A 27,443-nucleotide genomic window follows, 5' to 3' on the forward strand; every position below is an offset into this window, starting at 1 on the left:
CTCCTAGCTGACCCTCCAGTGGGTTTTCAGAGGCAGTTAATTGCATGGGAGGAGATTGTCCATCCTTGTCCTGTGGAGCAGCTGGTGGATTTGAATCACGTGCCTTCAGATGTGCAGTGCAGCTTCTTGCCCCTGGGCTATCAGTCCTGAAAGCCCAAAGTTCTACTTTGTCCTTTATTATTGTTACGAGTTTGGATAGACTTGCCAGCAGTGGTCTTAGTTTAAGTTGTAAATTTTACCTTTTTGTTTTGTTTTGCTTTTTCAATTTCTTTTTAAATGTGTGTGTGTGTGTGTGTGTGTGTACCATCAAATCGAATCTGACTGGCACAGGAGGAGATTGTCCCTGCTTCTCCAGCAGAGCATCTGGAGGATTCGAACCACTCATCTCTGGGATTGCAGTTCAGTTTCTTTTCACTAGTCCACCAGAGCTCACCTAAATCTTATCTTTTTTAAAGAATAAGATTCTTATTCAATATTTCACCTTTTGTAATAAATCTATTTTATTCAACAAAAGACCTTCCAAATTCATTAATGCTAGCTAATGCTTTGTCAAGTCATAGTTAATTTTTTATCATTAGTTTTCCATTGTGTTTATGTACCAGTTTATCTGTATACATGTGTCAATTCATGTCACAAATAAGATTTCTTTAGACTGTGTATCTAGGAATGAGTTTGCTAGATCATATGGTATTTCTCTAATCCTAGATTTTTAAGGAATAACCATCTGTTTTATATAGTAGTTATATTGTCTTTCATTCCTTTAAGCAGTATTCTTATCTTAGAATTCTTTATGGGAAGCCATCATAGGAGAGCTCTTGAATGTAGTTTCCTATTTTATCTTACAGCCATATGGAAGCTACATTTTACTTTACATTATTCCTGATCTAAGAAAGTTAGATAGTAAGGTTCCTTGTATAGATAATGCAGTGTTGAATGTGATGGACATAGTATTCTCATTTAAGATTCTTAGGTATTGATCTTGGATAAATAAGTTCATAGAATGAGACCACATGTGCCATTTCGAAGATATCATTATCTCCAAAGACGGTATTACTAGAAAATATGGGTAATGGAATTGCTGGGCCATGTGGTATTTTTATTTCCAACTTTTTGAGGAAGTGCCAGACCACCTTCCATGGTGGTTGTACCATTTTATATTCCCACCAGCAGTGAATAAGAATTTCACTCTTTCCACAACCTCTCTAACATTTATTATTTGTTGCCCTGTTGAACTTTGCCATTGTTACTGGGCTGAGATGAAAAATTGTGTTAGGTTCACACAATGAACTGTCACTCAGCTTTGAAAAACAATGAACTTGTAAAACACTATAACCGTGTGGATGAGCCTGGAAGACATTTTGCTGAGTGAAATAACCAAGTCACAAAAGGAATACTACATAACACTGTTGTTATAAAATAGGCCTGACATAGGGGGTTGGTGGGAGGGAAAAGCATTTATAGATAATGAACACTGCATTGGAACAGATGAGGGGAAGAACTGTCAGAGAGAAATGTCTGACTGAACATTTTATGTATGACAACGATCTGAAGGAAGAGGTGCATTACAAAGTGGCTTGGGAGAAGGACAACGGAAGAGGAGGGGGGAAAATGTGCAACAATGAATGAATGAAACCCCAACCTCTTTGTAAACCTTTATTAAAATCACAAGAGAGAGAGGAAAAAAGATGAATAATGAGAGTACTTAGTGTGTCATCAAAAAGTAGACCAACAATAAAAAGTTAGATAGCCAACAGTCTATACCTTTTCATATACAGACCTTTACATATTTGCTATTAATCAGTTATGTCTGTGATTGCTATTTTTCTGTTTGTCTTTCTTACTACATTGATCTGTGTGGAGCATCATATTTCCATGTGCACTACTGTATTCCCAATTTTCTTGCAATGCCTTACACAGCAGATTCACAGTAAATGTTTATTGAGTATATGGTTAGTTGAGAGTCTATTATCTTAGTAAAAACTGTTCCAAATATAATACTGTCACTGATGGGCAGCTGTGGAATGACAGACATGTAGTACACAGGACTCACTGATGAGCTTAGAAACTATCAAGCTAATTAATTTATTAGTATGCTGACGTCAACTACATGTGTGTCTTTAGTCCAGATCATTTCCTGAGTTGATTGGATGTCTTCAATTGTGGTTAATATTGTCATTGTTACTAGGTGCCCTAAAGTGAACTCTCTGACTCATATCAACCCTGTGTACAACAGAATGAAACACTGGTCTAACCTATGCCATCCCAACAGTCTCTTCTGTACCCATTGTTGCAGCTACTGCCACCCTGTCCATCAAGCTCCTGGAGGCTCTTTCTCTTTTTTTGCTAACTCTCTACATGATGTCTTCATCTAGGGACTAATCCCTGCAGATAACATGCCCAAATTATGTGAGACAAAGGGTAGCCATCCTTGTTTCTAAGTAACATCTGGCTTTCTTTTTTCTAAGATGCATTTGTTTGTTCTTTCTACATTCTGTTGTATATTTAACATTCTTCACCATTGCTACAATTATAGGCATCAATTCTTTGATTTTCCTCATTCATTGTCCAGTTCTCATATGTATATGAGGCAATTTAAACCCCCAAGACTTAGGTCAGGTGTACCTTAGGACTCAAATAGACATTTCTTTGTTGATACATAATCCACATTGAAGGCTGTGGTCTTTAATCATCATTAATAAATCTTAACTTGTTTTCGGTAAGCAAATAAGTGTGTTATCAACCTCACTCAGCTTGTTAATGAATTTTATCCAATGGTAAATAGATATTTAAAAATTAGAATATTTAACACTGAGCTCCTTGTCTGTGTGCTCCATTCTGTTACATCTTCAAGTTTTAAAAGCTCAATAAGCACTCCATTCTTAGGTTTCTAGGGTCAAAAATGTTGGAATCTTCTTTGACTTAACTCTTTTCCTTTATCTGTTGTGTGATCTCTTGGAAAATTGTATTTTACATTCAGAGATATCCAGAGTGTCACACATACTTTTTCTTTTACAGCCGCAATCGTGTTCTAAGCCACTGTCTTTTGATGCTTTGATTACAGCAGATGTTTCTTATTCAGTTTATGGGTTTTGAGAAGTCTCTACTTTAAAACCTTATAAATAGACTTTTTAGTTCCATGGCACACTAACCCTCCATATTGTTTCAGTTTATTTTCTATTGTGAACTCCACTCCTCTTTTAAAATTTTATAATTTTCACTGGGCAAACAGATGCCTTTTAGTTGTGGTCCTAGAGAAGAGTATTGAATACACCATGTACTGCTAAGAGAACAAACTGTCTTGGAGAGGGTAAAACCCGGTTGTTCCTTGGAGACAAGGATTTTGAAGATATATTTTTGGGTATGTTGTGAGGAGAGACCGGTCCTTGGAGAGGGACATGATGCTAGGAAGGATGAAGGGCCAACAAGGGAGAAGAACCTTGATCAGGTGGCTTGACCTGGTGATTGAGTCAATGGGCTCTTGTGTGTCAAGCAGTGAAAGGATGGTGTAGGATAAAACAGGGTTCAGATCTTTTGAACACAGGGTCTCTCTGAGTTGTCCTCGACTTGATGGCACCTAACAACAAAAACAACAATATGAACTGTTTTGTGAAACCTGCGTGACCTAATACTATCTGATGTATTTGAGCTCATTTCTTCCTCTTCCTTGCTTCCCGCTAGTTGAGCCTCATTATCTTTGGTAATTCCATGAAGCCAACATGCCCAGGGATTTTATACTTGGTATTCCTCCTGCTTGAAATGCTCTTTTTGTCTTAAACTTTTGTAAATATCAACATGTCTACTTCCTCAACTCTTCTAGTATTTATTCAAGTACTATCAGGAGACATACTGCACTGGACAAGTCTGCTGTCAGGGACCTCTCCAAAATGCTGAAGAGCTTTGATATAAGTTTGTAAACTAAAGTGAACCTGATTCTGGCAAGGGTCTTTTCAATAACACACTACACATCAGTGATTAAAAATAAGTGATGGTGTGGGTTATCAAAAGAACAAACAGATTTGTCATGGAAAATGTGCAGCCAGATTACTCGTTGGAGGCAGAGGTTTATCTTTTACACTTTTGAACATGTAGGTGGTAAGGCTGTTCCTTGGAAAGGGTCATCATGCTTGGAAAGATGAGGGGTCAGTGAAGGAAAGAAAGCCCCTCAATGAGATGGATTTACATGGTGATTACAATGGGTTCTAGTGTGTAAGAGATGATGCTAATGGCCAGGGTTCTGGTCAGCTGTTCATAGGGTTGTTGTGAGTTGTACTTTACAGCACCTAACAACAATGACAATAACCAGAACAGCCACCTTCTCAGTGGCTGCCCTATTTAAATGGAAACTCTCTCCCATTGCCCCCATACCTTGTCTTCCATTGTTTTCTCCTTTGTATTTGCTGATTTTTTGCATATCTTGTTAAGCATTTTGTCTTTCTCTTTCTAATAGACTGAAAACTCCAGGAAAAGGGGAATTTTTATTTGTATTGTTCATTACTGTGTTCCTAGCAATTAGAATTATCTAGTATAGTGTTGCTACTTGAGAAATATGTTTTTATTGAGTGAATTGTCAGAGAAAGAGAATTTAGATTGTTACTTTGTGTTTTCTCTTAAATTCTATTGAGAAAAATGCAGGTAATTGTGCCTTCAGAAATAATTCAGATTTCCAGTAATCATTACATCCTGCTACCTATTCTTTTAAAAAAATATTTTTGTAGTAACTTCTGACTACCTTTAGTGATAAAAATTTTAAATACGGGAGAGGATTCCCTTCCTAGTAATTGTTCTTAAACCTGCTAGAAATAACAAGGTTTTTTGCTTAAAAAGGATTCATTAGAAGGGATTTTACATGTGAAAGCTATGGCATGATTTAAAAAAAAAATTGTTGTTATGTGCTCTTGAGTCCATACTGACTTAAAACTGACCCTTCAATGAGTTTTCAAAGGTGGTAAGTCACACGAGAGGAGAGTTTCCATTTTTCTCCCATAGAATAGCTGTTGGATTTGGACCATGTACCTTTGGGTTGACAGTGCAGCGCTTTACCACACAATTCTCTACTCTTCTGTGAAAACCTCTATTGACAGGTTCTTTTACTCCACTGTAAGCTAATCGCCAGGCTCTTCCTGTTTAATTTCGTTTTCTCTCTCATTCCATTCACTACTGAACACAAAGCCTACCCTTCAAAAAAACTATTCATTCCACTAGCCAGTGATTTTATTTGACCAAGAGTATACTTTTTGATCCTAAGTATTACTGCGAATTCAATCCTATCTAAGAAAATTCAGAATAATTCTTTGTGTAAAAAAATGAGATTGATTTTAATTATAAGGGGAATGTCCTCATTTAAGCTGTCAGAACCACAGTTAGCACATAATGCAGTGTTGTTATGTGCCACCAACCAAGTCACTTGTGACTCACAGTAACCCTATGCACAGTAGCTCTGAACCCTTCTTATCCTGAGCCAGTCTCTCTGTCTTTGAGACTCCTACCCACATTATACCAGTTACTGTGTCAGTCCATACAAAATAGTTTGTAATCTCTGACATTTTAAGTTGCATCCAACTTTTCCCATCCTTTTACTGCTATAAAATTTTTTCGATAGCTTTTCCAATCTAGAACATAGGTTAGAGATTGTGGAAAAGGTAACATTATCATATCTCAGCAGTCTAAATAATCAGTGAAATGGCAAAAGAGTATCACTCTTTTTTTATTGTGCTTTTTTGACTGCTTGTGACTTTAAAAGTGCTCCCAGAAATACAGTTATTGGGAGGGAGAGCAAATACTAGATAACGTGCAGGATTAGAAGAAAAAAAGAAAAAGAAAAAGATGGGACCCTTAATGAATGAACTGACACACTGACTGCAACAAAAGGCTCAAGCATAACAATGTTGTTGTTGTTGTTAAGTGCCTTCGAGTTGCAGGTGACTCATAGTGACCCTATGAAGGAGAGTCCTCTATGCCTGGGTGCCTTTCATCCTCTCTCCAGATTCATAGGGTTTCTGGAGGCAAGCTATTAATGGAAGTGGGTGCCAGTCCTCCTTCCAAGATCGGGGAACTCCACCCCACTCTCTGTCCTCATTGGGTAGCCAACCATTAACGCATTTGACACATCAGTGTCACAGTGTTCAGCCTCACAGCAACCACAAGTGAACGCAGTACGGCAACTTGTACACCAGGGCTATATGAGCTACAGCAATGTCTGAACAAAAACAATGAAAGACTGGCCCAAGGGCCGCAGGTTATAGCAGCCCTGGGTGGAGCAAACCTGGGAGAACATGGCCACCTTCTCTCTCCTCTTCCCCTTTTGGCCTTGAATCCCCCTGCTGCCTTAAACCTTAAGCCAAACCTGGCTTGCCTGGCTCCTGGAGGCAGAGTAAGCCTTCATGTCAGAAAACTGCCACAACACCTGTGTACACAATACCATGCTCTCTCTAGTAACCAGGTCATAGCAGCCCCCAAGCACAAGAATAGGTCTTGGAAAGTTTCATTGTATTTTACATGATATCACCATGATCTGAAACTCATTTGAAAGCACATCACTACAACCACAACAGCAACAACAACAACATGGCATTTAGTAATGATGTAGTAGTAATCACAGTAGAATCCCTTTATATTGATGAAGTAACTTTTACTCTTCATTAAAACAATTTATACAAATTTTATGAACTTTGTATGTAAGCCAAAATAAAATAAAGTAAAATAAATTAAAATAAAATACAACCCCAAAAACAAAATAAGAAAATTTTCTAGATATGTCAGTATTATCTAATAGATTTCTAAAGTAATTTTGGGCCATCCTCAAATTTCAGTAAGAAGGAAATACCCTCTCCCCACAAATAAAAGACTTGCTAACCCAAATAGGATATTGGTCACCCATGGTGGACAATGTTTGGTGGTGCTCCCTGATTAGAACAAGCTTGGAAGCAGGAGTGGCATCCACTTCTGAAATAGCTTGTCTCCAGAAATCGTATGAACCTGGAAAAAGGATGAAAGTTATATAAGTATTCAGGTCTTTAGTGTTGCTGTGAGTCTCCTATAACTCAATGGCATTTAACAACAACAACTTAAGAGTTAAGAATATCTCTATAAAGATGATTTTTTTGCTTTTAATTATCCTTCACATAACCTTGAGATAGACCTCACTAGTATTATAAGTATAATATATGTTAAAGATCACTTCCCCAGTGTGATTCACATTGCACTTCTGAACCTAGAGAAGAGAAGAAAGGGTCATAAGTTTCAAGAAGCAGAACAAGCCAACTGTGGAAAAGAGCATGGATAGTTCACTTCCAACTAGGTAGTACTCGCCCCACTCATGATGAGGGTTTGGAATGAGACTACTTTCTCCCCATTCTACATCAGTTATTCTCTCTTTTCTCTATGGATTACTTTGGAAAATTCCATTTCATACCAAGTTTATTTTTCTGTGTGAAAGACTACATGAAAAGGAATTTAATCATCTATGTGATTATATGTAGTGACATATACTGTTGTGCAACAACTTTCCCTGTTGATCTAGAAATTCAGGAGTTCTTAAAAAAAAATTCCAGGTACTCAGTAGTATTGGCTTCTTTTATGTGTGATGAAGTACTTATTAATTAGCAAGACTTTAAAAATAATTTTAATAGTATTTTTATGTACTTGAATTGTTTTTCTAGCGCAAAGGTCACGCAGATTTTCCGCTGTAAAAGGGACATGTTTTTAAGTTAGAGGTCTTGTCTTTTCTTAAGTATATTTAATCATATGATTGGAAAGTTGCAAAATCCAGAAACTCCCAGTGGACTTTCTGTTACTTCAACAGGCGCGTGAACTGTGTTTGGTTGGCAGTGACTTGAACTACGTTAAATTACAAAGTACTCTTATAATTTTTCTCCTAAGACCTCGGAATAAAGAAACTTCACCTAATAAACTCATCATTTAAGGTTACAATAGTTTTGTAACCACATGTATGTAAAAAAACCAGCTACTGAAATGAATTCTCTTCAACATAGCAAATACCAAGAGAAAATGAAACTTGCAAATATATGGTATCTGGACTTGTTATAAAGGGTGCATAGAAGCTTTTAGTACACTCTACAGGAAAAGTGTCTAATTTTTTTCAAGTGTAATTACATGGTTCTAAAGCACCTTAATAAATTCATTGGCACTTGGATATGTTGAACTTTGATACCGCTGCCCTAGCCTGTTCCTTAATGGATTCTGATTTGAGTTAAAGTCATGTCATTTCCCCTACCCCACCCCTCCAAGTTTGTCCTTGATATTTGAGGAAGATAGACGTAGTGTGTAGAGCTTTTGGAATGACAGGACCTACAAACAGTCCATTTAAATGAGGAAACCATTATGTAATGCCCTAAAACATATTTTTTGAATAGAATCAGTTCCTTAAACAGTTAGAATAATAAATTTTAAGAGCGTTTTCTAGGTATTATTTCAGAGCTTTTCTTATGCTGTTAGCTGTACTTTAATATGACATCATCACAACATTCAGTGTTTTATGAACTTTAAACAAAGTAGACGCTAAATTGAACTATGAGATAATCCTTATCCCTTGTGAACTCTTAAAGGAACTGGCCAGTTTTGAGGTTTCTATTCCCTTATGGCTACATCTTGACCTAAAGGGCTGGTATAATCCAAGAGAATGAGTAACATTATTTCATAAATCTAAGCTAGTTAGTATTTATGATCTCTAAAAGTACCTGTTAGAATTTGTATTTCAGTCTAATTAGGTTAATTATAAACTATGAAGAGTGCTGAAAATAAAGATTTGCCACAAAAAACAATACAGTGGTTTTCTTCTTATTTACTTTTAAAATGACCATTGCTTAGCTAATTGAGGAAAATAGTAAAAAATAGGCATGACTGCAAAGTCTAAGTGAAGCTTAATGTCTTGTGCAGAATGTATTTGGCAATACAGGTCTACGGCAGCTGGTAGAGGTGGCACTTGTAAGGATAACAGGAAGTGAAGTCTGTCGGAAACATTGGCCCCTTCTGAATTTCTAGCTGGTTCTTTCTTTTCATTTGTCTTAGTCTTAAATTCTGTACACAGGATTCTCCTTTTCAGTCTGAATTAAAAAGTAGTCACTACATTCTTTATACATGACTGAGTTGTATGTAATCCTGACTTGATAATTTTGTACCAGGGAACTTTCTAGTAGTGTCTTGTCTTATGCATTGGGTATATGAAGTAAAATGTAACGTAGTTCATATATCAGTTACCAACAAACTTAGAGAGCCTATGCTCGAGCTTAGAAAGAAGGTATGATATAACTGGGTAATGTGGACTCTCAGAGGGAAAACTTCAATGATTTTCATGAGCACTAGAAAAGTGATGAATGTGCTCTGTCAGCAGTGGTAAGGTTGGAAGACAAGGGAAAGCAAGGCAGTCCTGTCAGTACCAGCGCTCACAGGTTTCATTGTGTCTAAAATTAACCCATGTAATACGCTTCATAAAACGATTACTTGAAAATGATCCCACATTACCTTTTATTATTTTAGTGAAGGATGTAAAATTACTCCTTCTTCCACCATCATCATTTTTCTTTCTGTCAGGACAGGCCAGGGTTCGGAGCTGTTGCACAGAGGGTCACTGTGATTAGCAGGCGACTTGATGGCCCATAACAACAGCGACAATTCTCACCAAAGTGAAGAACTACCAATTTACATGCGTATACCTCTGAAAACCCATTGGAGGGCCAGCTGTGGGTTGGTGCTGACTCTTGTGGTATACAACAACACATGCACATACACACATACTTACACACACACACACACACATTCATGTACACAGACACACTTTTTAAGGCTCTTTCATTCTGTTTTAAAAGCTACCAGTGCTTCCTAAATAAGGTACAATTCTAAAGTTTTTAGGACTTCGTTGGTATTGTGTATTTTTTTACTTGTAAGGAAAAGGTAAGTAAAAATCCCATAACCCTTATGTGGGAATGTGGGGCGATGGAAGGGGGAGGAAGGGAGGCTTTTTAAATTGAAGGTGATGTTGGTGATGAAGTTGCTATTGACATACCAGATTTATTTGCTTTGAGAAGCTTCTTGAGAAGAACATGGAGTCTTTGAACAGAGCTAAACTATTTCAGAATCATATGACTGTTGGACTTAATTAAAACTCTAGACTTTCATTGACATTGTGCCTGATCTTTTGCCCTATTTTCACTCTTGATTCTCCTAATGTGTTTTTCTCTTTTCTGGGGGTGGTGAACAGTCTATAAATAATACCTTATGCAGAGCTTTCTCTGATCTCTGCCCTTTGTTCACTTCTTTAGTGACTTAGGTTAGCTTTTTCTAGGAAAACATTTTTCAATCATTAAACTTTTGGGTGAAGAATGTAGAAAACAATTTTTAACCCCCTCTTTACATTTCCCCCCAATATTCAGAAAGTTGGAAGTGAGGAAAGTATTTTTAATTTGGGCAACAAAGATTAGAAAAATGATGATGCTGTCTTGGTTTTCATTCTTTGACAGGGTAAGAAGAGTCTTTATGTATAATGTGTGATATGTTGTTGTTTTTAGGTGCCATCAAGTTGACGTTGACTCTCTAAAATGACTACTGTGAACCTTGTTCTATGCTGGGCCTTCCTCATTGTTTCTAATATTCTTGAGTCCATGCTGAAATCTCTGTGTCAGTCTAGCTTGCTGGGGGTCTCCCTTTCTTTCTCCAGCCCTCCAGCTTTTCGAGCGTGCTATCTCTTCCCAAAGATAATTCCCTCCTGAACTAGATAATCATGTCCAAAATTTGTCTTAGAGGAAGTACAATCAATGCGTGACATCAAGGTTTTCCAATGTGTTTACTCCATCCCTGTTAAAATAATTTTATGTTGCTAAGTTATAAAAATGCCCAAGACTTTTAGAAGGCAGGAACTACCAAAGAGGGGTTGTTATTATAATGCTGAGGATTGTGGCAGATTTGTAATTATTAAACTGATCTGTGTGCTGAGCCTGTGTATTTTTAAACACATGTAAAACTAGACTTGAAGGGTAAAACTTCTATTCGAAAATTGGAAAGAGCCATGTATTAGATGAGAAATTCATATTAAAATAAGGTTAGGCCACACATGCTGGTCCTCTGTTACCATTGCTGTTTTGGACTGTCATGATGGAACTGACCCATAGTTGACCTTCAAGAAGATTTTCAGAGTCAGTAAATTGTACAAGAAGCTCTGGTGGTCTAGTGGTGAGGAGCTGTGCTACCAAACCAAAGGCACATGGTTTGAATCCACCAGCTGCTTGATGAGAAAAAGACAGGAAATCTCCCGTGCAGTTTATAGCCTCTGAAAACTCTCTGGAAGGTAAACTATGGTCAGTTTCAACTTGAGAGTACATAACAAATCACACAGGAAGAGATTGTTCATCTTTTCTAGGGAGCGTGTGTTAGATTGAAACTTCATACTTTGTGTTGGGCACACAATTCTTTAGCAGACTAACATTTTACACATATATCTGATCACATAACATTTAATATAAACACTCATCACTAATATTTCATACTATATAATGCCTTATAAGATCATAGCACATTTTGCATAATAGTGACTATTTTTATCCTTTATAGTTCATATCTACATGGAAGATTGGGAACATACATATTTTTCTACTTTATCAAAACTTTTTATTAAGTAATACTTTTAAAAATGTCATGATTATATACAATGAACTGTAAATCCAGAGTCCTTAGTCTTGTTTTGGTTTGCTTTCTATCTTTCTCTCTATCTAATATTAGGGAATCCTAGTGACTGGTGTGTTTATGTTGTTGTTGATTGCCTTCAAGTCGAGTACGACCCATAGCGACCCTATGAACAAAAGGCCTGAAGCCCCTCTACAACTATTGACATTTATCAAAGTTCATAGAGTTTCCGGAGGCATGTGTATTTATATAGATAACATTATTAATGATATAATAAGCTTTTAAGACTCTGCAGAAGGAGACATTTTGGAAATAGTGATGGGGGTGGAGTTGAAGGAGTTGATGTTGCTATTTATAGAGACTGTTAGAACATTTTTAATTGCTGTGCCCTAATCTCATCTTTCTAGGTGGATTAAATTTGAAGAAAAAGTAGAACAGGGTGGGGAGAGATGGAGCAAGCCCCATGTGGCCACCCTGTCCCTTCACAGTTTGTTTGAGCTGAGGACGTGCATGGAGAAAGGATCCATCATGCTTGACAGGGAGGCGTCTTCCCTCCCACAGTTAGTGGGTGAGTATATACTTTTCAATTCCTGTCATTTTTTTTGAGCTTTACCTAACCATGAGTCTCCATCATTACAGATAAGTTTTAGTGCAAGCAGAGTTAAAAAGGTTATAAGAGTTACCATCTTTATTTATGTTACAAATCCAGTGTAGTTTAGTGAAGACAATTTGAAAATTACACATGAAAAATTAATAAGAAAAACAGAAACTTAACCATCATACTTCCATTTTGTCATAGCCATTATTGCTGTTGCCATTTATACTTGTTTCCCTCCAGTTCTTTTCTTTGTCTTCTTTTACTTTATTTCTTTTTTCATTACTTTAGTAGTTTTTTGTTACAGTGGAGACTTTATGTACAGATTGGCATCTACTTCCTTAATTTGTACATATAAGGTTAATACTTTTCATGTGAGATGTGAATCCTGCTTCAGCTTTCTGCAGGGAGCAGTCCAGTTTTGCCAGCACAGTTTGTTGAAGAGGTTGTTGTTTCCCCATTTGATAGGTTTTGTTTCCTTGATGAGTATCAGTTGATTATTGATATATGTGTTAATTTCTGGGTTCTTGCTTCTATTCCATTGGTCAGTGTGCCTGTCATTGTACCAGCACCTTGTTGTTTTAGTCATTACAGTTGTGTAGTAGGCTTTGAGATCAGAGAGTACTATGCCTCTCATTTAATTTTTATTTTTCAGAAGTGCTTTGTGGTATCTCTTTACTCTCCAAATAAACTTAGCAATTGCCTTTCGATTCTTTGAAAAATGAATTTGCTATCTGTATTGAGATTGTATTAAACGTGTAGATTGCTTTAGATATGATTGCCATTTTCACTATATTGAGGCTTCTGTGCATGAACAGGAATAATATTTTTCCATTTATTTAGGTCTTATATTGCTCATAGAAGTGTTTTGTAGTGCCTTTTTTTTTTAAAAGGTTTTTTGTGAGTCTAGTTAGTTTATTCCTAAGTGTCTCAATTTGTGGTTGACTATTGTTATTGGTATTGCTTTCTTAGTTTTAATCTTTGTGTTTTCTTTGTTATTGTAGAGGAATTCCACTAACTTTTGTATGTTGATCTTGTATCCTGTCACTATACTAAATTGGTCTAAATTTTTTTTTTTTAGTTTCTGTATACACTACCATATTGTTGTTGTTATTGTTATATACAGTTGAATCATCTGCATCTCATAGCGACCCTATATACAAGAGCCCTAAATTCTGCTCTGCGTTGTGTCAGTCTTATTGTCTCTGACACAACTACCTTAATTATCCCAGCCATTGAATCAGTTGATCTCGATGAGCGTCTCCCTCTCTTGCAATGTTCCCTCCACCCTCCCAAGCTTGACATCCCTCTCCAAGGACTGATCCCACCTTGCAACATGTCCACAGTATGTCAGACTAAGCTTCAGAATCCTTGCCTCCACGGAGCAGCCTGGTCTCACCCTTTCTAGGACGAACCTCTATGTTTTTCTAACAGTCCATGGTATATTTAGTACTCTTCTCTAGCACCACAGTTCAAAGGCATCAGTTCTCCTTCTGTCATCCCTAGTCATTGTCCAACTTTCTCATGCATAGCAAGTAATTAGACTATGGCCTTGGATCAGATGCATCTTAGGCTTTTAAATTCATTGCTCTTTAGCACGTTAGAGAGGTACTTGGCAGAAGATTTACCCAAGGTTGTACATTGTTTGATTTATTGATTGCTGCTTCTATGGATGTTGATTGTAAATCCAAGAAAAATTAAATCAACAACTTCAGTCTTTTCACATTTGTGGTGATACTTCTTATTGGTCCAGATCTGAGGAGTTTTCTTTGTGTTAATGTCTATTATTATTTTTTAAATTCAAGTTTAAGCTGGAGGAAACTGGAACAAATGCTCTGATGGCCTGGTGGTTGAAAAGTTTTGCTGTCAACCCAAAGGAAGGTGATTCGAATCCACTCCAAGGGAGAAAAATGAGCAGCCTTCCTCCTGTGTGATATCCAGCCTCTGAAAACCCACCAGAAAGTCAGCCATGAGTTGGTTTTGACTTGATGGCAATTAGAGAGTAAACAAGTCTATGAGAATTAAAATCGAATCTTTCACTGAATCTAGAAACTATTTCAAGGAGAGATTTGAGTCATTGAAAACTAATGACTGAACACCTAATGAGTTATGAGATGATGTCAAAGACATCATGTACAAAGAAAGCAAGAAGTCTTTACAAAGACAAGAAAGGAAGACAAGACAAAAATTGGTATTAAAAAAGACTCTGAAATTTGTTCTTAAATACAAGGAGGTAAAAGGGATAAATAACTAATGAACAGAGCTGACCATAAGATTTCAAAGGGAAGCTTGAACAGTCAAATAAATGTAATATAATGACATGTGCAAAGAACTGACATCATACAACTAAAAGGACAGACATATACTCAGCATTTCTCAAACTGAAAAAGTGAAGAAAAAAAATTCAGGCCCAGTTGTTGTTGTTAAGTGCCCTTGAGTCGGAGACGACTCTTGGCGACCCTGTGAACAAAAGACCTGAACACATGTATAACTTTCATCGTTTCTCCAAATTTTTAGAGGTGAATGCCACTCCTGCTTCCAAGCCTGTTTTAATTGGGCTCTTTGAAGAAGAGTGTGGCATCAGGATTGGAGGGAAACCTGCATTATGCAGATGTTACAACTTTGCTTGCTGAACATGATGGGGACTTGAAGCACTTGTTGCAGATGAGCAAAGACTACAGGCTGTAATATGGATTGTAACTCAACATTAATAAAACAGAAATCATTACCACTGAACCTATAGACAACATCATGATGTTGTTTGTTGTTGTTTAATGCCGTCGAGTCGTAGACTACTCATAGCGACCCTATGAACGAACAGCCTGAGTACTGTTCGTACATAGAGTTTCCAGAGGCAAGCCATTTTGGAAGTGGATGCTGCTCCTGCTTCCAGAACATCATGATAGATGGAGAAAAAACTGAAACTGTTAACAACCTTTCTTACTTTCATCGACATTTAGCACCCTTAGTACTAGCAGTCAGGAAATCGGGAAACTGGGAAAGTCTACAGTCGGAGACCTCTCCACATAGTTGAGGAGCAATGATATCAGTTTGAAAACTAAGGTGTGTCTGATTCAGGCCGTGATCTTTCCAGTCACTTGCTGTGCATCTGTGAGCTGGACAATGAATAAAGATGACAGAAGAATTGATGCCTTTGAGCTTTGGCATTGGCTAAATGTACTGACTATCCTATTGGCAGCCTAAAGAAAACACAAAGATGTCTTAGAGAAAATGTAGCCAGAGTACTCCTTTGAGGCAAAGATGTTAAAGCTTTGTCTCACATACTTTGGGCATGTTGCTAGGAAAATCTGTTCCTTGGAGAGGGACTTGATGCTCAGAAAGATGGAGAGTTGGTGAAGGAGAGGAAAATCTTCAGCCAGGTGGACTGTCACAGTAACTGCCACAATGGGCTCTAGTAAGTCAGAAAGTGTGACGATGGCACAAGATAGGACTTGGTTCAATTCTGTTGTTCTGGGTCGTTCTGGGTCATATTCGACTCGGTAGCACCTAACACCAAGAGCAGACCATTTCAGGAAGTAGTGTACAATCCAGAACCAATGGTTCTGAAAGAAGAAGTTCACATTTGACTGAAAGCACTAGCAAAAAGTTAAGACTTCAAGATGTAGTGCGAAATGTGCTTACTCATCAATACCAGGAAATTTGGAAGACAACTCCTTTGGCCTATTGACTAGAAGATCTGTATTTGTGTACATTTCAAAGAAGGTGATCTAACATAAAGTAGAAATTTTTGTACAATATCATTAATGTAAATGGACAAAAAATACTGCTGAAAAGAACTAAAAATTGCCAGAGTAGCACATTGACAGGACTGCCAGAAATTCAAGGTATATTCAAAAGAGGCTTTGGAGCGAGAAGTATAGTTGTTGATGCCAGTATATTTTGCCCGAGAACAGAGAGGACAAGAAAGATACATACCTGTGTTGTATTGACTATGCCAAGAAAATTTTACTGTGTAGATTATAATATATTATGGTTAACATTGAACAGGACTTTGAGCCCCCTTAATGTGCTCAAGCCAAACCTTTATATTGTTTTTGTCATGTGCCGTTGAGTTGCTTGTGACTCATAGCGAGCCTGTGAAATAGCCCTGAACCATGCTCCATCCTGTGTTAACCTTATTGTCTCTGACACACCTAACCTTCATTACTTCAGTCACTGAATCAATCCATCTCATCCAGGGTCTTCTTCTCTTGAGCTGTCCCTCCACCCTTCCAAGAATGATGTCCCTTTCCAAGGACTGATCCCTCCTTGAAACATGCCTAAAGTATGTCAGATGAAACCTCAGAATCATTGCCACCAAAGAGCAGCCTGGTTTCACCCTCTCTAGGACGAACATATTTGTTTTCCTGGCAGTCTGTGGTTTATCCAATACGCTTCTCCAGCACTACAGCTCAAAGGCGTAAATTCTTCTATCATCCCTAGTCATTGTCCCGCTTTCTGATGCCTAACAAGTAATTGCTAAAACTATGGTCTGATTCAGATGTACCTTAGTCTCCAGACTGGGCTCATTGCTCTTCCGTACTATGGAGATGTCTCTGACAGCATACTTCCCCAATGCAATTCATCTTTTAATTTCCTGGCTGCTGGTATTAAAAGTGTTGATTGTGGAGCCAAGCAAACGGAAACTGTTAACAATCTCAGTCTCTTCACTCTCTATTATGATTCTGTCAATGAGCCCAATGGTGAGAATTGTTGTGTTCTTGATGTTGAACTTCAATCTATATTGAAAGCTGCAGTTCTTATCCTTCTGGAACAAGTGCTTCAAATTCTCCTCAGTCTTAGCAATCAGAGTTGTGTCGTCTATGTAGTGTAGGTTGTTGATGATCTTCCTCCAATCCTGATGTCATACTCCTCCTCATACAGCTTCCATATGATCTGTTCTAGATATGGATTGAAAAAGTATGGAGAGAGAACACATCCCTGGTATACACGCCCCCCAATTTTGAACCATACAGTGTTTCCTTGCTCTATTCTGATGACTGCCTCCTGGTCCAAGAATAAGTTTTGCATAAGCACGATCAAGTGGTCTGTGATTCTCAGTTTTCTCAGAGTTAGCCTCAGTTTGTTGTGATCCACACAGTCAAAATGCCTTTGCTTAGTCAATGAAACTCAAATGGACATTCCTTTGGTAATGTCTACTTTCAGCCAAGATCCATCTAATGTTAGCAATAATATCCCAAATACCATGGCCTCTTTTAAACCCAGCCTGCACATCTACCAGTTCTCTGTTGACATGCTGTTTCAGTAATTTTTTTGGTAATTTTCAGCAAAACCTTTAGCACCAGAAGAGGTCTAACTGGTTCTGAGAAATTGACCCTTTACATTAAGTAGAAAGCACATTTTCACATTATATTGGACTGTCTTTAGTAAATTGGAAAAGAGGGAAGTGCTTACTGCATTTAGGATTTGCTAATAAGGCATTTTACTTTCTCACTTCAACCTTTCATCACTTATTATTATTTAACTTTTTCTCAAACCTCTGTACATTTACTTTTTAAAAAATGCCATTAAATTTTAAAAGCCAACACGACTAGGTCACTTTGAGGTGTCATCACTCACTACCATGTGTACTTTGCAGTTCCCAAGGCAGCCAGCCAGCCAGCCAGCCAGCCAGCCAGTGCTGTCATTCTTGACCTGATAATACAGAAAGACAATTCAGAAGCTACTAACATCACAAGCAAAGCAAAGATGGGGAAGGACCGTACTTATAAAAGTATAGAAAAGAGGAAGTTTGATAGAGTGCAAATGACTATAAAGGAGTGCTTCAAAAACCTTCTGAAGTAGAACATTAACCATATCAGTTGCCTTTGATTCCAAGCCATGGTGACTCCCATATGTTGCAGGTTAAACTGTACTCTAGGATTTTCAAGGTTGTGACCTTTTAGGAGATTGCTAGTCTTTGGGTGGCTCTTCTGGGTGGGTTTTAAGCACCAACCTTTCAGTTAGTAGATGAGTATTTAGCTGCTTGTGCTTCCTGGGTACTCCTAAAGAATCCTGATGTTGTTGCTGTTGCGAGGTACCTTTAAGATCACAACTCCCAGCAACCCTATGAACAAAGGATCTGAAATTTCCCTTATTCTGTTACATCTTTATCATCTCTGATACTTGAGCCATTGTTACAATTGTGATAGTTGTCACTGTGACAATTCCTTTTGTTAGGAGTCTTCCTCTCTTTTGCTGACACTGCTTTTCCTAGCATGTCTTTTTTTCATGGACTAGTCCCTCCTAGGAACATTCCCAGAGTATGTGAGATGAAGTTTAATTATCCTTACCTCTAAGGAGCACTCTCTACAAGACATGTTAGCTTGTTCTTTTAGCAGTCCTTGGGATATTCGGTACCCTTCTCCAACACCACAACTCAAATACGTTCATTCTTCTTCTGTCATCCTTAGTTATTATCCAGCTTTCAGATGCATATGAACTAAATTTAAAAGGCCATGACTTGACTCAGGCCAGGAAGAAGTTAAAATATTCTTCAGTGATAGGATGGCCTTAGTCACTTGAGTTGTAGTTCTTTTGTTAATTCAAGACTTCCTTTACTTTCAGCACATGTTGGAGTTGTGTGTCATATTGTTGTGTGATTCATATTGGTTAATTCTGAATTGGGAATTATGCACAGTCAAGTATTGATAAATTCTCTCTCAACCCTCATTTCTTTTCAGCAAATGATAATTAAAAGAAATACTAGCAAAAGTGACACTTCCAAACAAACAATACCATGATTTTTATCCTCCTTTGAGGCTACTAATATACTCTTACACAACAGATTGCCTGTGAGGTACCTCACTGGAAGGGACAGGGCAGTACGCAACACATTAAGCTGGTGCCACTTCTCACATTGACATAAAAAACCTCAACTTGTTACTGATTTTCCTCTAGACCTTTTGGGTGTTAGCAGAATAATGTTTTTGAAGTATCATAAAGGTTAAAGCATCATTTATAAGGATTGTTTCAATAACCCTATTATTACCTTCATCGCTATAATTCTGTTTAGAGTGTCATTCACATATGAAGCCAAATATGTAGGAATTTCCTTTCCTCCAAAATAAAAAAAAGTTTATAAGTCATTTCAAGTATTTTATTATGATAGGAAATGGATCTGGAAAATATAGCGCTATTTTTGGAATTCTCTTTTTATATTTTATTTAAAGGCATTCCTGAGCTGTGCATGTTGGCAGATGAGTTATTCGTGCTTTTTCTTACTTTTCAAAAGTAGCAATATCTCTATTTTTTTTTAAACACGAAACTAACGTGTTTATTTTAAGGTAATCAGAAGAATAAAACATACATACTCGATAATCCTTTATTTTTAGATCTGTCTTCCATTTTTTTGTGATCTCTTTACACATAAGTAATTTATATTACACAATGGGATAGTATGCCACCATTTTAATGTTTTATATTAACTTAAAATAGAAATATATTTCCATATAAAAATATTTGGTCATCATCTGTTGGTGTCTATTCACCAAAAACCACTGCCAGTGAGTTGATTCGAAACTCGAAGCAGGCCCTACTGGACAGAGTAGAACTGCCTTATGGTTTTTTTAAAATGTTTTTTACATTTATTATTAATTTCAATGAAAATATACAGAGACTCTGGATTTCCATTCATTCATTGTTGCACTTTTCTCACTTCCCAACCCTCCCCCCGCCCTCCCAGTACACTACCCTCTTGGAAAAGTAAAAGAAAAATTTTTTCATTGCTTTACTATCCTTCCCTTCAGCTCCACTCCACTATGCAGCCTTCTCCTGGACTCCTGTCATGACAAAAAATACCTAATCACATATCCCCCTTAAACAGTTTTCTCCCTTATCTGTTTCAGTGCAGTATACATTATTGAACTCATCTTTCTCAGTCTCCCCCCAACCCCGAGGTCAGTCCTGTTTTACAACAGTAGCAGCATGCAGTATTTGTCCTTGTGTTACTGATATACTTCAGTCAGCATAATGTCCTCCAGGGTCACCCATTTTGAATAATATTGCATGAGTTCCTTGTTTTTCAAGGAAGTGTAGTATTCCATTCTGTGAATATACCACAGCTTCTCTATCCATTGGTTTGTTGATGGACACTTAGGTTGTTTCCAAGTCCTTGCTATTGTGAACAAAGCTGTGATAAACATAGATGTATATAGCCCCATTGGGTTTTCAGGCTGTAAATCTTTACAGACTACCACATTTTTTCCCACTTCTTTCTTCTTCATCTTTCTTTTGATTTTCTATTCAGTGCTTAATATACAGCATCATCAGGACTCCTATTGAATAGTCATGTTGCTTTCTTTTCAGAGTTTTTTTATGTAAAGAACCCCCCCCCACCTTCACAGCATCTTTGTTCTATTTGTGAAAGTGCTATCTTTTCATAGTGTAGATTTCCAGTGGTGGAATGTTGAGAGTGTGTGAATATATTCAATGGTTTTCATATATATATATATATATTTGCCAAATGGCCTTCTGTAGAAGTTTACTAGTTAATAAACTAGACAGTCATTAATATATGGAATTAGTAATTGCATACACTTATGGCATTAACAAGGATTAGTGGTACGAACTGTTAAGCGTTCAGCTTCTACTGCAGAATTTAGTAGTTTGAGGCCACCCAGAGTAGCATTGGAAGACCGGCCTGGTAATGTGCTTTGCAGAGATCACATACAACCTTGAAAGCCCTGTGGTTACTTCCACCCTACACACAGGGGTCACTGGTTTGAAATCACTAACTGACAGCCAGCTTAATCAATAATAACGAATTCTTTTTTGGTCTGGAAATTTAATACATTTTTATTTCTTTCTTTCTTTTTTTATTTTATTTTATACTGGTTTACATACAAAGTTCACAAAGTTGATATACATTGTTTTTCACCCTGGGCCTTTCCCCTTTCCTTTACCAATCCCTCCTCCCATCTATCAGATTTTAAGGAGTTCTTGTGGCGTGTTATGTAGCATAGTATGTTAAGTTTGCATAACTAACCAGAAGGTCAAGGCTTTGAATCCACCAGATGCTCTGAAGGAGAAGCATGGACCATCTTCTCTCATAAAGATTTACAATCTTAGAAACACGTTCGAGGGATACTGTGAGTTAGGATAAACCTGATGATGGTGGGTATATATTTCTTTGAAGAATCATCATGACCTTTAACCATTTTTCTGCTGGGATGTGTATCCTTCTCTTGGTTTCAGAAGCTCTGAATATATGTTTTTTAATATAAAGAAACACATTGTGTGTTATGGAAAATAAACTATGAAACCTGGTCTTAATTTTGAGGGACTCACTGTCATTAGTATAGTATAGTAATATTATAGCTATAGTATTGTTGTTGTTCTGTGCCATCGAGTTGCTTGTGACTCATAGTAACCCTATGTATAAAAGCCCTAAACCTGGCTCTATCCTGTGCCAACCTTATTGTCTCTAACACACCTACCCCCATTTTTCCAGTTAATGAATTGACCCATCTCATTAAGAGTTTTCCTCTCTTGAGCTGTCAAGATGATGACCCTCCCAAACATGATGACCCTCTCCAAGGACCAGTCAGTCCCTCCTTGTAACATGTCCAAAGTGCATCAGACTCCTCCAGGACCCTTGACTCTAAGGAGCTTCCTGGTTTCACCCTCTCCAAGATAAACATGTTTGTTGTCCTAGCAGCCCATGGTATATTCAGCACTCTTCTCCAGCACCACAGCTCAAAGACAACAGTTCTCTTTCTATCATCCCTAGTCATTGTCCAGTACTGTGATGCATAGCAAGCAGTTGTGAAGACTACGGCCCGGATCAGGCGCACCTTAGTCTTCATATTAACATCGTTCCTCTTCAGTACTCTGGAGAGGTCCCTGAGAGCTGATTTTCCCATGCAATTTGTCTTTTGATTTCCTGGCTGCTGGTACCAAGAGTGTTGATTATGGAGCCAAGTAAACTAAAACAATTCAAAATCTCAGTCTCTTCACCATCCACCAAAGTGAGAATCTTTGTTTTCTTGAGATTGAGCTTCAGTCCTTATTGAAGATTGCAGTCTATGACCATCTGCAGCAACCACTTCAAGTCTTCCTCAGTTTCAGCAAGCAGGGTTGTGTTATTTGCATAATGCAGGTTGTAGATGAGTCTTCCTCCAGTCCTGATGCCACATTCCTCTTCATACAGTCCATTATCCTGGATGGTCTGTTCTGCATATACTTTGAAAACGTATGGAGACAGAATACATCCCTGTCAGACACCCTTCCTAATTTTGAACCATGCTCTGTTTTTGAACCTTGCTCTGTTCTGACAACTGCCTCTTGGCTCATATATTATAAGTTTCACATAAGCACAATCAAATGTTCTGGAATCCCCAGTATTCTCAAGAGTTAGCCACAACTAGTTTTCATCCACACAGTTAAAAAGCCTTGCATAGTCCGTGAAACACAGGTAGACATTCCTCTGATACTCTCTGCTTACAGTTCAGATCCATCTAACATTAGCTATAATATCACTAGTACCACTTGTCTCTTCAAAACCGAGCCTTCAGATCTGGCAGTACTCTGCTGATGTGTTGTTTCAGTCATTTTTGGATAATTTTCAGCAGAATCTTGCTTGCATGTAATATTGATGATATTGCTCAATAAATTCTGCACTCTGTCGGGTCACCTTTCTTTGGAATGGAAACAAATATCTATCTCTCTCAGTCAGTTGGCCAGCTGGCTGTCCTCCAGATTCCTTGGCACAACTTAGTGAGCACATCAGAGGCAACATTTGTTTGTTGAAATATGTCACTTGGTATGCTGTCAATTCCTGGAGCCTTATTTTTTGCCAGTTTTTTCAGAGCAGCTTGAACTTCTTCCTTCATTACCAAAGGCTCTTGCTCATGGGTTGTTTCATGAAATTCTTTTGTGTCAGCCCATTCCTTCTGGTACAGTGACTCTATATACTCTTTCTGTCTTCTTTTAATGCTTCTTGAATAATTTAGCATACTCTGCCCAAAGCATCCTTAAGTTTTGCCATTTGTGGCTTGTATTTGTTTTTAAATTCCTTTAGCCAAAGAAATGCTAAGAGAGTTTGGCCCCTTTGATTTTCTTCTCCAGCTCTTTGCACATTTCATTATAATAACTTCCTTTGTCTTCCTGAGCTGCCCTTTGAAGTTTTCTGTTCAGCTCTTTAATTTCTTGATTTCGTCCTTTTAGCTTTGGCTTCTCGGCCCTCTAATGCAATATTCAGAGTCTCATCTGACATCCATCTTGGTCTTTTCTTCCTCTTCTGCCTTTGTAATGACCTTTTGCATTCTTCATGGACTATATTCTTGATAGCCTCCCACAGCTCATTTGGTCTTCACTCGTGGGTGTTCAGTGCCTCAAACCTGTTCCTGAGATGGTTTTGAAATTCAGGTGGGATAGACTTACGATCAAATTTTGGTCCCTGTGGATTTTATTTTCTTCAACTTCAGCTTAAACTTGCATGTTAGTAGTGTAGTATATTATATAATTGTATATATTCATGTATTTGTTGATTACCTTCTTAGTGCTCTCTTTTGTCATCTGTATAACAAGTGTTGAGTTTGAACCTTCCTCAATTCCTTTTGAACACTGAAGATTTAATTTCCGTATAGCTGTGAAATGTTTCTGCCTCCATTTTTTGTTTGTTTGTTTGTTTGAAAGGTTGTGAAGTTTATGTTTAAAGAGATCTATTATGTGGGCCATTTCTAAAAGAAAGTTAATGAAAGGCATACACCACACAGATATTTTAACCTGTTGTAACTGGTGATTTCCAGGCATTAGTAACAGAAGGCTGGCTGTGCACACATAGGGATTGGTCTGAGATCACAAGAGATGGCAAGAATAGATGGATTCCCTTCCAGAAAAGGGAGATAAATACTTTAATCCACAACCCAGGAATTAGAGTAGGAGTGTGATAACACTGACTGCAGGTGTCCTGGGGCTGTTTGTTTACTTTTAAGATTTTTCTGTTAAATTGACTTTATATATTGAACAAGTCAGAGAGAATGTCGAAAGAGTTGTGTTTCACAGACACCTAATTATTTTACCACAAAGAGGGCATTGAATACAATGATAAGGCCAACCCTGATATTTTATTGAGTGGGGTTTGTATAGTTGAAAAGACACAGGAGGACAGGCTACTCCCGGGCGAGGGGGAAAAGGCTTCCAGCCTTGCCTAAGTACTTTTCCACTTCGTCCAGTGTTATGTGGCATTATATTATGTAAGTCATGTGGTGGAGTACTCTGTCAGGCTCATAATAGTTGACTCTACTCTGTGTATGTTGGCCAGGTCCTAGCTATTCCTTGAGTGCTATCAAGAAAGACTTCTGAGAGCTGTAGTTAGGCCTCCCAATGGTTGTAACTCCTCCAAAGCGATAATATTCAACTGCTGGTGACCAGAGTTTTTGGTCAGGCTTTTGGAAAAGAATAGCTTTTGTTCTTCCACTTTTATGAACTAAAAGTTGTGTCCAAGAGGAAACATTGATTTGTTCTAGCTGAATCCATGTACTGAAAATGTTGGTTATGGGACTAATTAGTCTGATTTAAATAGAAGATAAAAACTCTGCCTGCATGTGGTGAGGTCACTTTCTACCAGTGCATATCTTGTACAGATGTTGTGATGTTTTGTCTTTAACCTCATTTTGGGTGGAGGATGTAGTTGCTTGCTGATGCTAGCATTGTATAGAAGGATATAGCAGACCACATTTATGCCACATTGCTGACATACCACTCTTATAAGAAAGAGGATTTTTTAAAACTATCTTATTAGAATAAGAAAGGAGCTGTATTGGACTGCTAACTCAGCAGGAGCCATTTGAATTCTCAGTTACTCCACAGGAGAAAGTTGAGCATTCTCTTCTGATAAAGATTTATAGCCTTTAAATCAGTTGATGGCCATTGTTGTTATGTGCTATAGCGACCGTATAAACAACAGGTCTAAAGCCTGCCCTGTCCTGAGCCAGTCTCACTGACTCCAGTACACCTACCCCCATTATCTCAGTTACTGTGTGAACCCATTTCTTCCAGGGTCTTCCTCTCCTGCACTGTTCCTCTACCCTTCCAAACATGATGTCCTTTTCCAAGGACTATTCCCTCCTGTCCACATTCCCAAAGTATGTGAGGTGGAGCTTCTGAATTCTAGCATCCAAGGAGAAACTTGATTTCACCCTCTCCAGAATAGACCTGTTTGTACTCTTGGCGATCCATGGTATGTTCAATACCCCTTTCTAGTACCACAACTCAAAGGAGGAGATCCATATTTATTCTCATTCCAAAAAACGGTGACCTGACAGTGTTTGGAAAGTACTGAGCAATATTGCTAATATTACACAGAAGCAAAATCCTGCTGGAGATTATCCGAAAATGACTGGAATAGTAGTACATCGACAGAGACGTACCAGATATGCAAGCTGGATTTAGAAGATGTTGTGTCACTAGAAAAATTATCGCCTATATTAGATAGATCTTAGGAGAAAACAGAGAGTACCAGAAGAATGTCTGATGCCTGTAGATTGGGTCTTCAATTAGAGTAAGAAGTTGCTTTTAGAGAGATGCAATAATAATTTCTATGGAATGTAATCTATTAGGGAAAATACTCTCAAACTCACTGCCTTTAACTCAGAATCTGCTCATAACTGCACCTCCAGCAGGTTTCCAAAGCTGTATACCCCATGAGAGGAGATTCCCTATCTTCCTCCCAAGGAACTACTGATAGGTTCAAACAGGAGAGGCCCCACCCTTGGGTTAACAGCACAGCTCACTGTGGGCAAGACAGAATGGCTTCCTGAGCTCAGAAGGAGCTAAGAGAAACTTGATTTAGTTATGTTTTATACTGGAAATATTGACATCTCATAAAAAATTTTGGTCTTAAGAATAGCTAATGGAAAAGCACTGAGGCTTTAGAGAGTAAGCCTCTTTCCTTACAAAAGATTAAGGCAAAGTTTCATATTTTATCCTTTCTTTTATTGGATTAAATGGTGTGCATATCTTTTGAGATTGAAAAAAGTGTTCTTTCCTTTATCATATTTTATTCTAAAAATTCTTCCATTATACTATAGAAGTTTGGGAAAACAAATGAATAAAACCAGCTATCACAGCATTTCCTGTGTACTCTTGTCAAGGTTTTTTCCCTATTTCATTTCTATTTTTTGCACATTTACTGTGATAGAATATTTAAAATTTTGAATCTTATTTTTTTTACTTTATTGAAAAGTGCAGATTACTGACTTGTCTGTTACAGAAAAATGTGATTTATGGCAATTCAACATTAATGGGGATTGAAAAGAATGAACAAAAAAAAATTTGCCTCTTTTTACATATACTTATTGCTGGGTTATCTATAAATCTCTTATTAATGCCAGTATCTATCTATCTTTATCTTTCACAGAAAGTAGGAAGTTGCCAGTATTTGGTACCAGATTCACATTCACAAAATGAAAGGAAAAGATGAACTTGGAGGTTTTGTGACTGAGTTTTGATTTTATTTTGTTTTGTACCAGAGATGATTGTTGACCATCAGATTGAGACTGGCCTATTGAAACCTGACCTTAAGGATAAGGTGACCTATACTTTGCTCCGGAAACACCGCCATCAGACCAAGAAATCCAACCTTCGATCGCTGGCTGACATTGGGAAGACAGTCTCCAGTGCAAGTAGGATGTTTACCAACCCTGATAATGGTAATGCAGGTGTGGTTGGCTGTTGCTTCCTCTTACACTCACCTTTACTACATCTCTTATAACCCTTTCTTTACCCTTCCTCATCTGCCCCCCTTTCTCTGTTTCATATACCATAGCCATTTCATAATGACACAGCCACTCCAATTGGAATTGTGATCTTGCTGGAAGGAGTTTTGCCATCAGTTATGTAGGATGCAAATGCTAGGGCACCTCAATCCTTATATGTCTATTCTGAATGATTGAAGTGGCTTAATAATCACTGTATGATGTAATAGACAAATATTTCTTATGAATTAACCCATTTGTAGATTATTGAGTCCACTAGGGAATATGTTCTAGAGATGATAATGGTTTGTCTACTTTGCAGGCTATAATAAGATATAATATGTCCCCAAATGCCATATCATAAAGTATTTTCTTGGTATATGATATGATATGTAGCTTATAGTGGAAATTTCATCAAAGTAAGTCACAGTGTTACCACTTAAAAGTTACTACTTAAAAAGTAATCTGTGCTTATATGTTGTATGATGATAGCCTGAAGTCCCTCGACAACTATC

General features: G+C 37.7%; 1 protein-coding gene across 2 annotated transcripts in view; it reads left to right on the forward strand.

Moving 5' to 3' along the window:
- SLC4A4 (solute carrier family 4 (sodium bicarbonate cotransporter), member 4) overlaps positions 1-27,443 on the forward strand; it is a 497,732-nt gene that overhangs the window by 154,507 nt on the left and 315,782 nt on the right. For both annotated transcript variants that reach the window (XM_006896827.1, XM_006896828.1), the window contains exons 4-5: positions 12,042-12,202; positions 26,704-26,883. In XM_006896827.1, the coding sequence (XP_006896889.1) occupies positions 12,042-12,202; positions 26,704-26,883 (341 nt within the window). The remainder of the gene's footprint in view (positions 1-12,041; positions 12,203-26,703; positions 26,884-27,443) is intronic.

The sequence above is a fragment of the Elephantulus edwardii genome, unplaced genomic scaffold (assembly GCF_000299155.1).
Source record: "Elephantulus edwardii isolate Elephantulus edwardi_28Jun2011 unplaced genomic scaffold, EleEdw1.0 scaffold00192, whole genome shotgun sequence".
Lineage (NCBI taxonomy): Eukaryota > Metazoa > Chordata > Mammalia > Macroscelidea > Macroscelididae > Elephantulus > Elephantulus edwardii.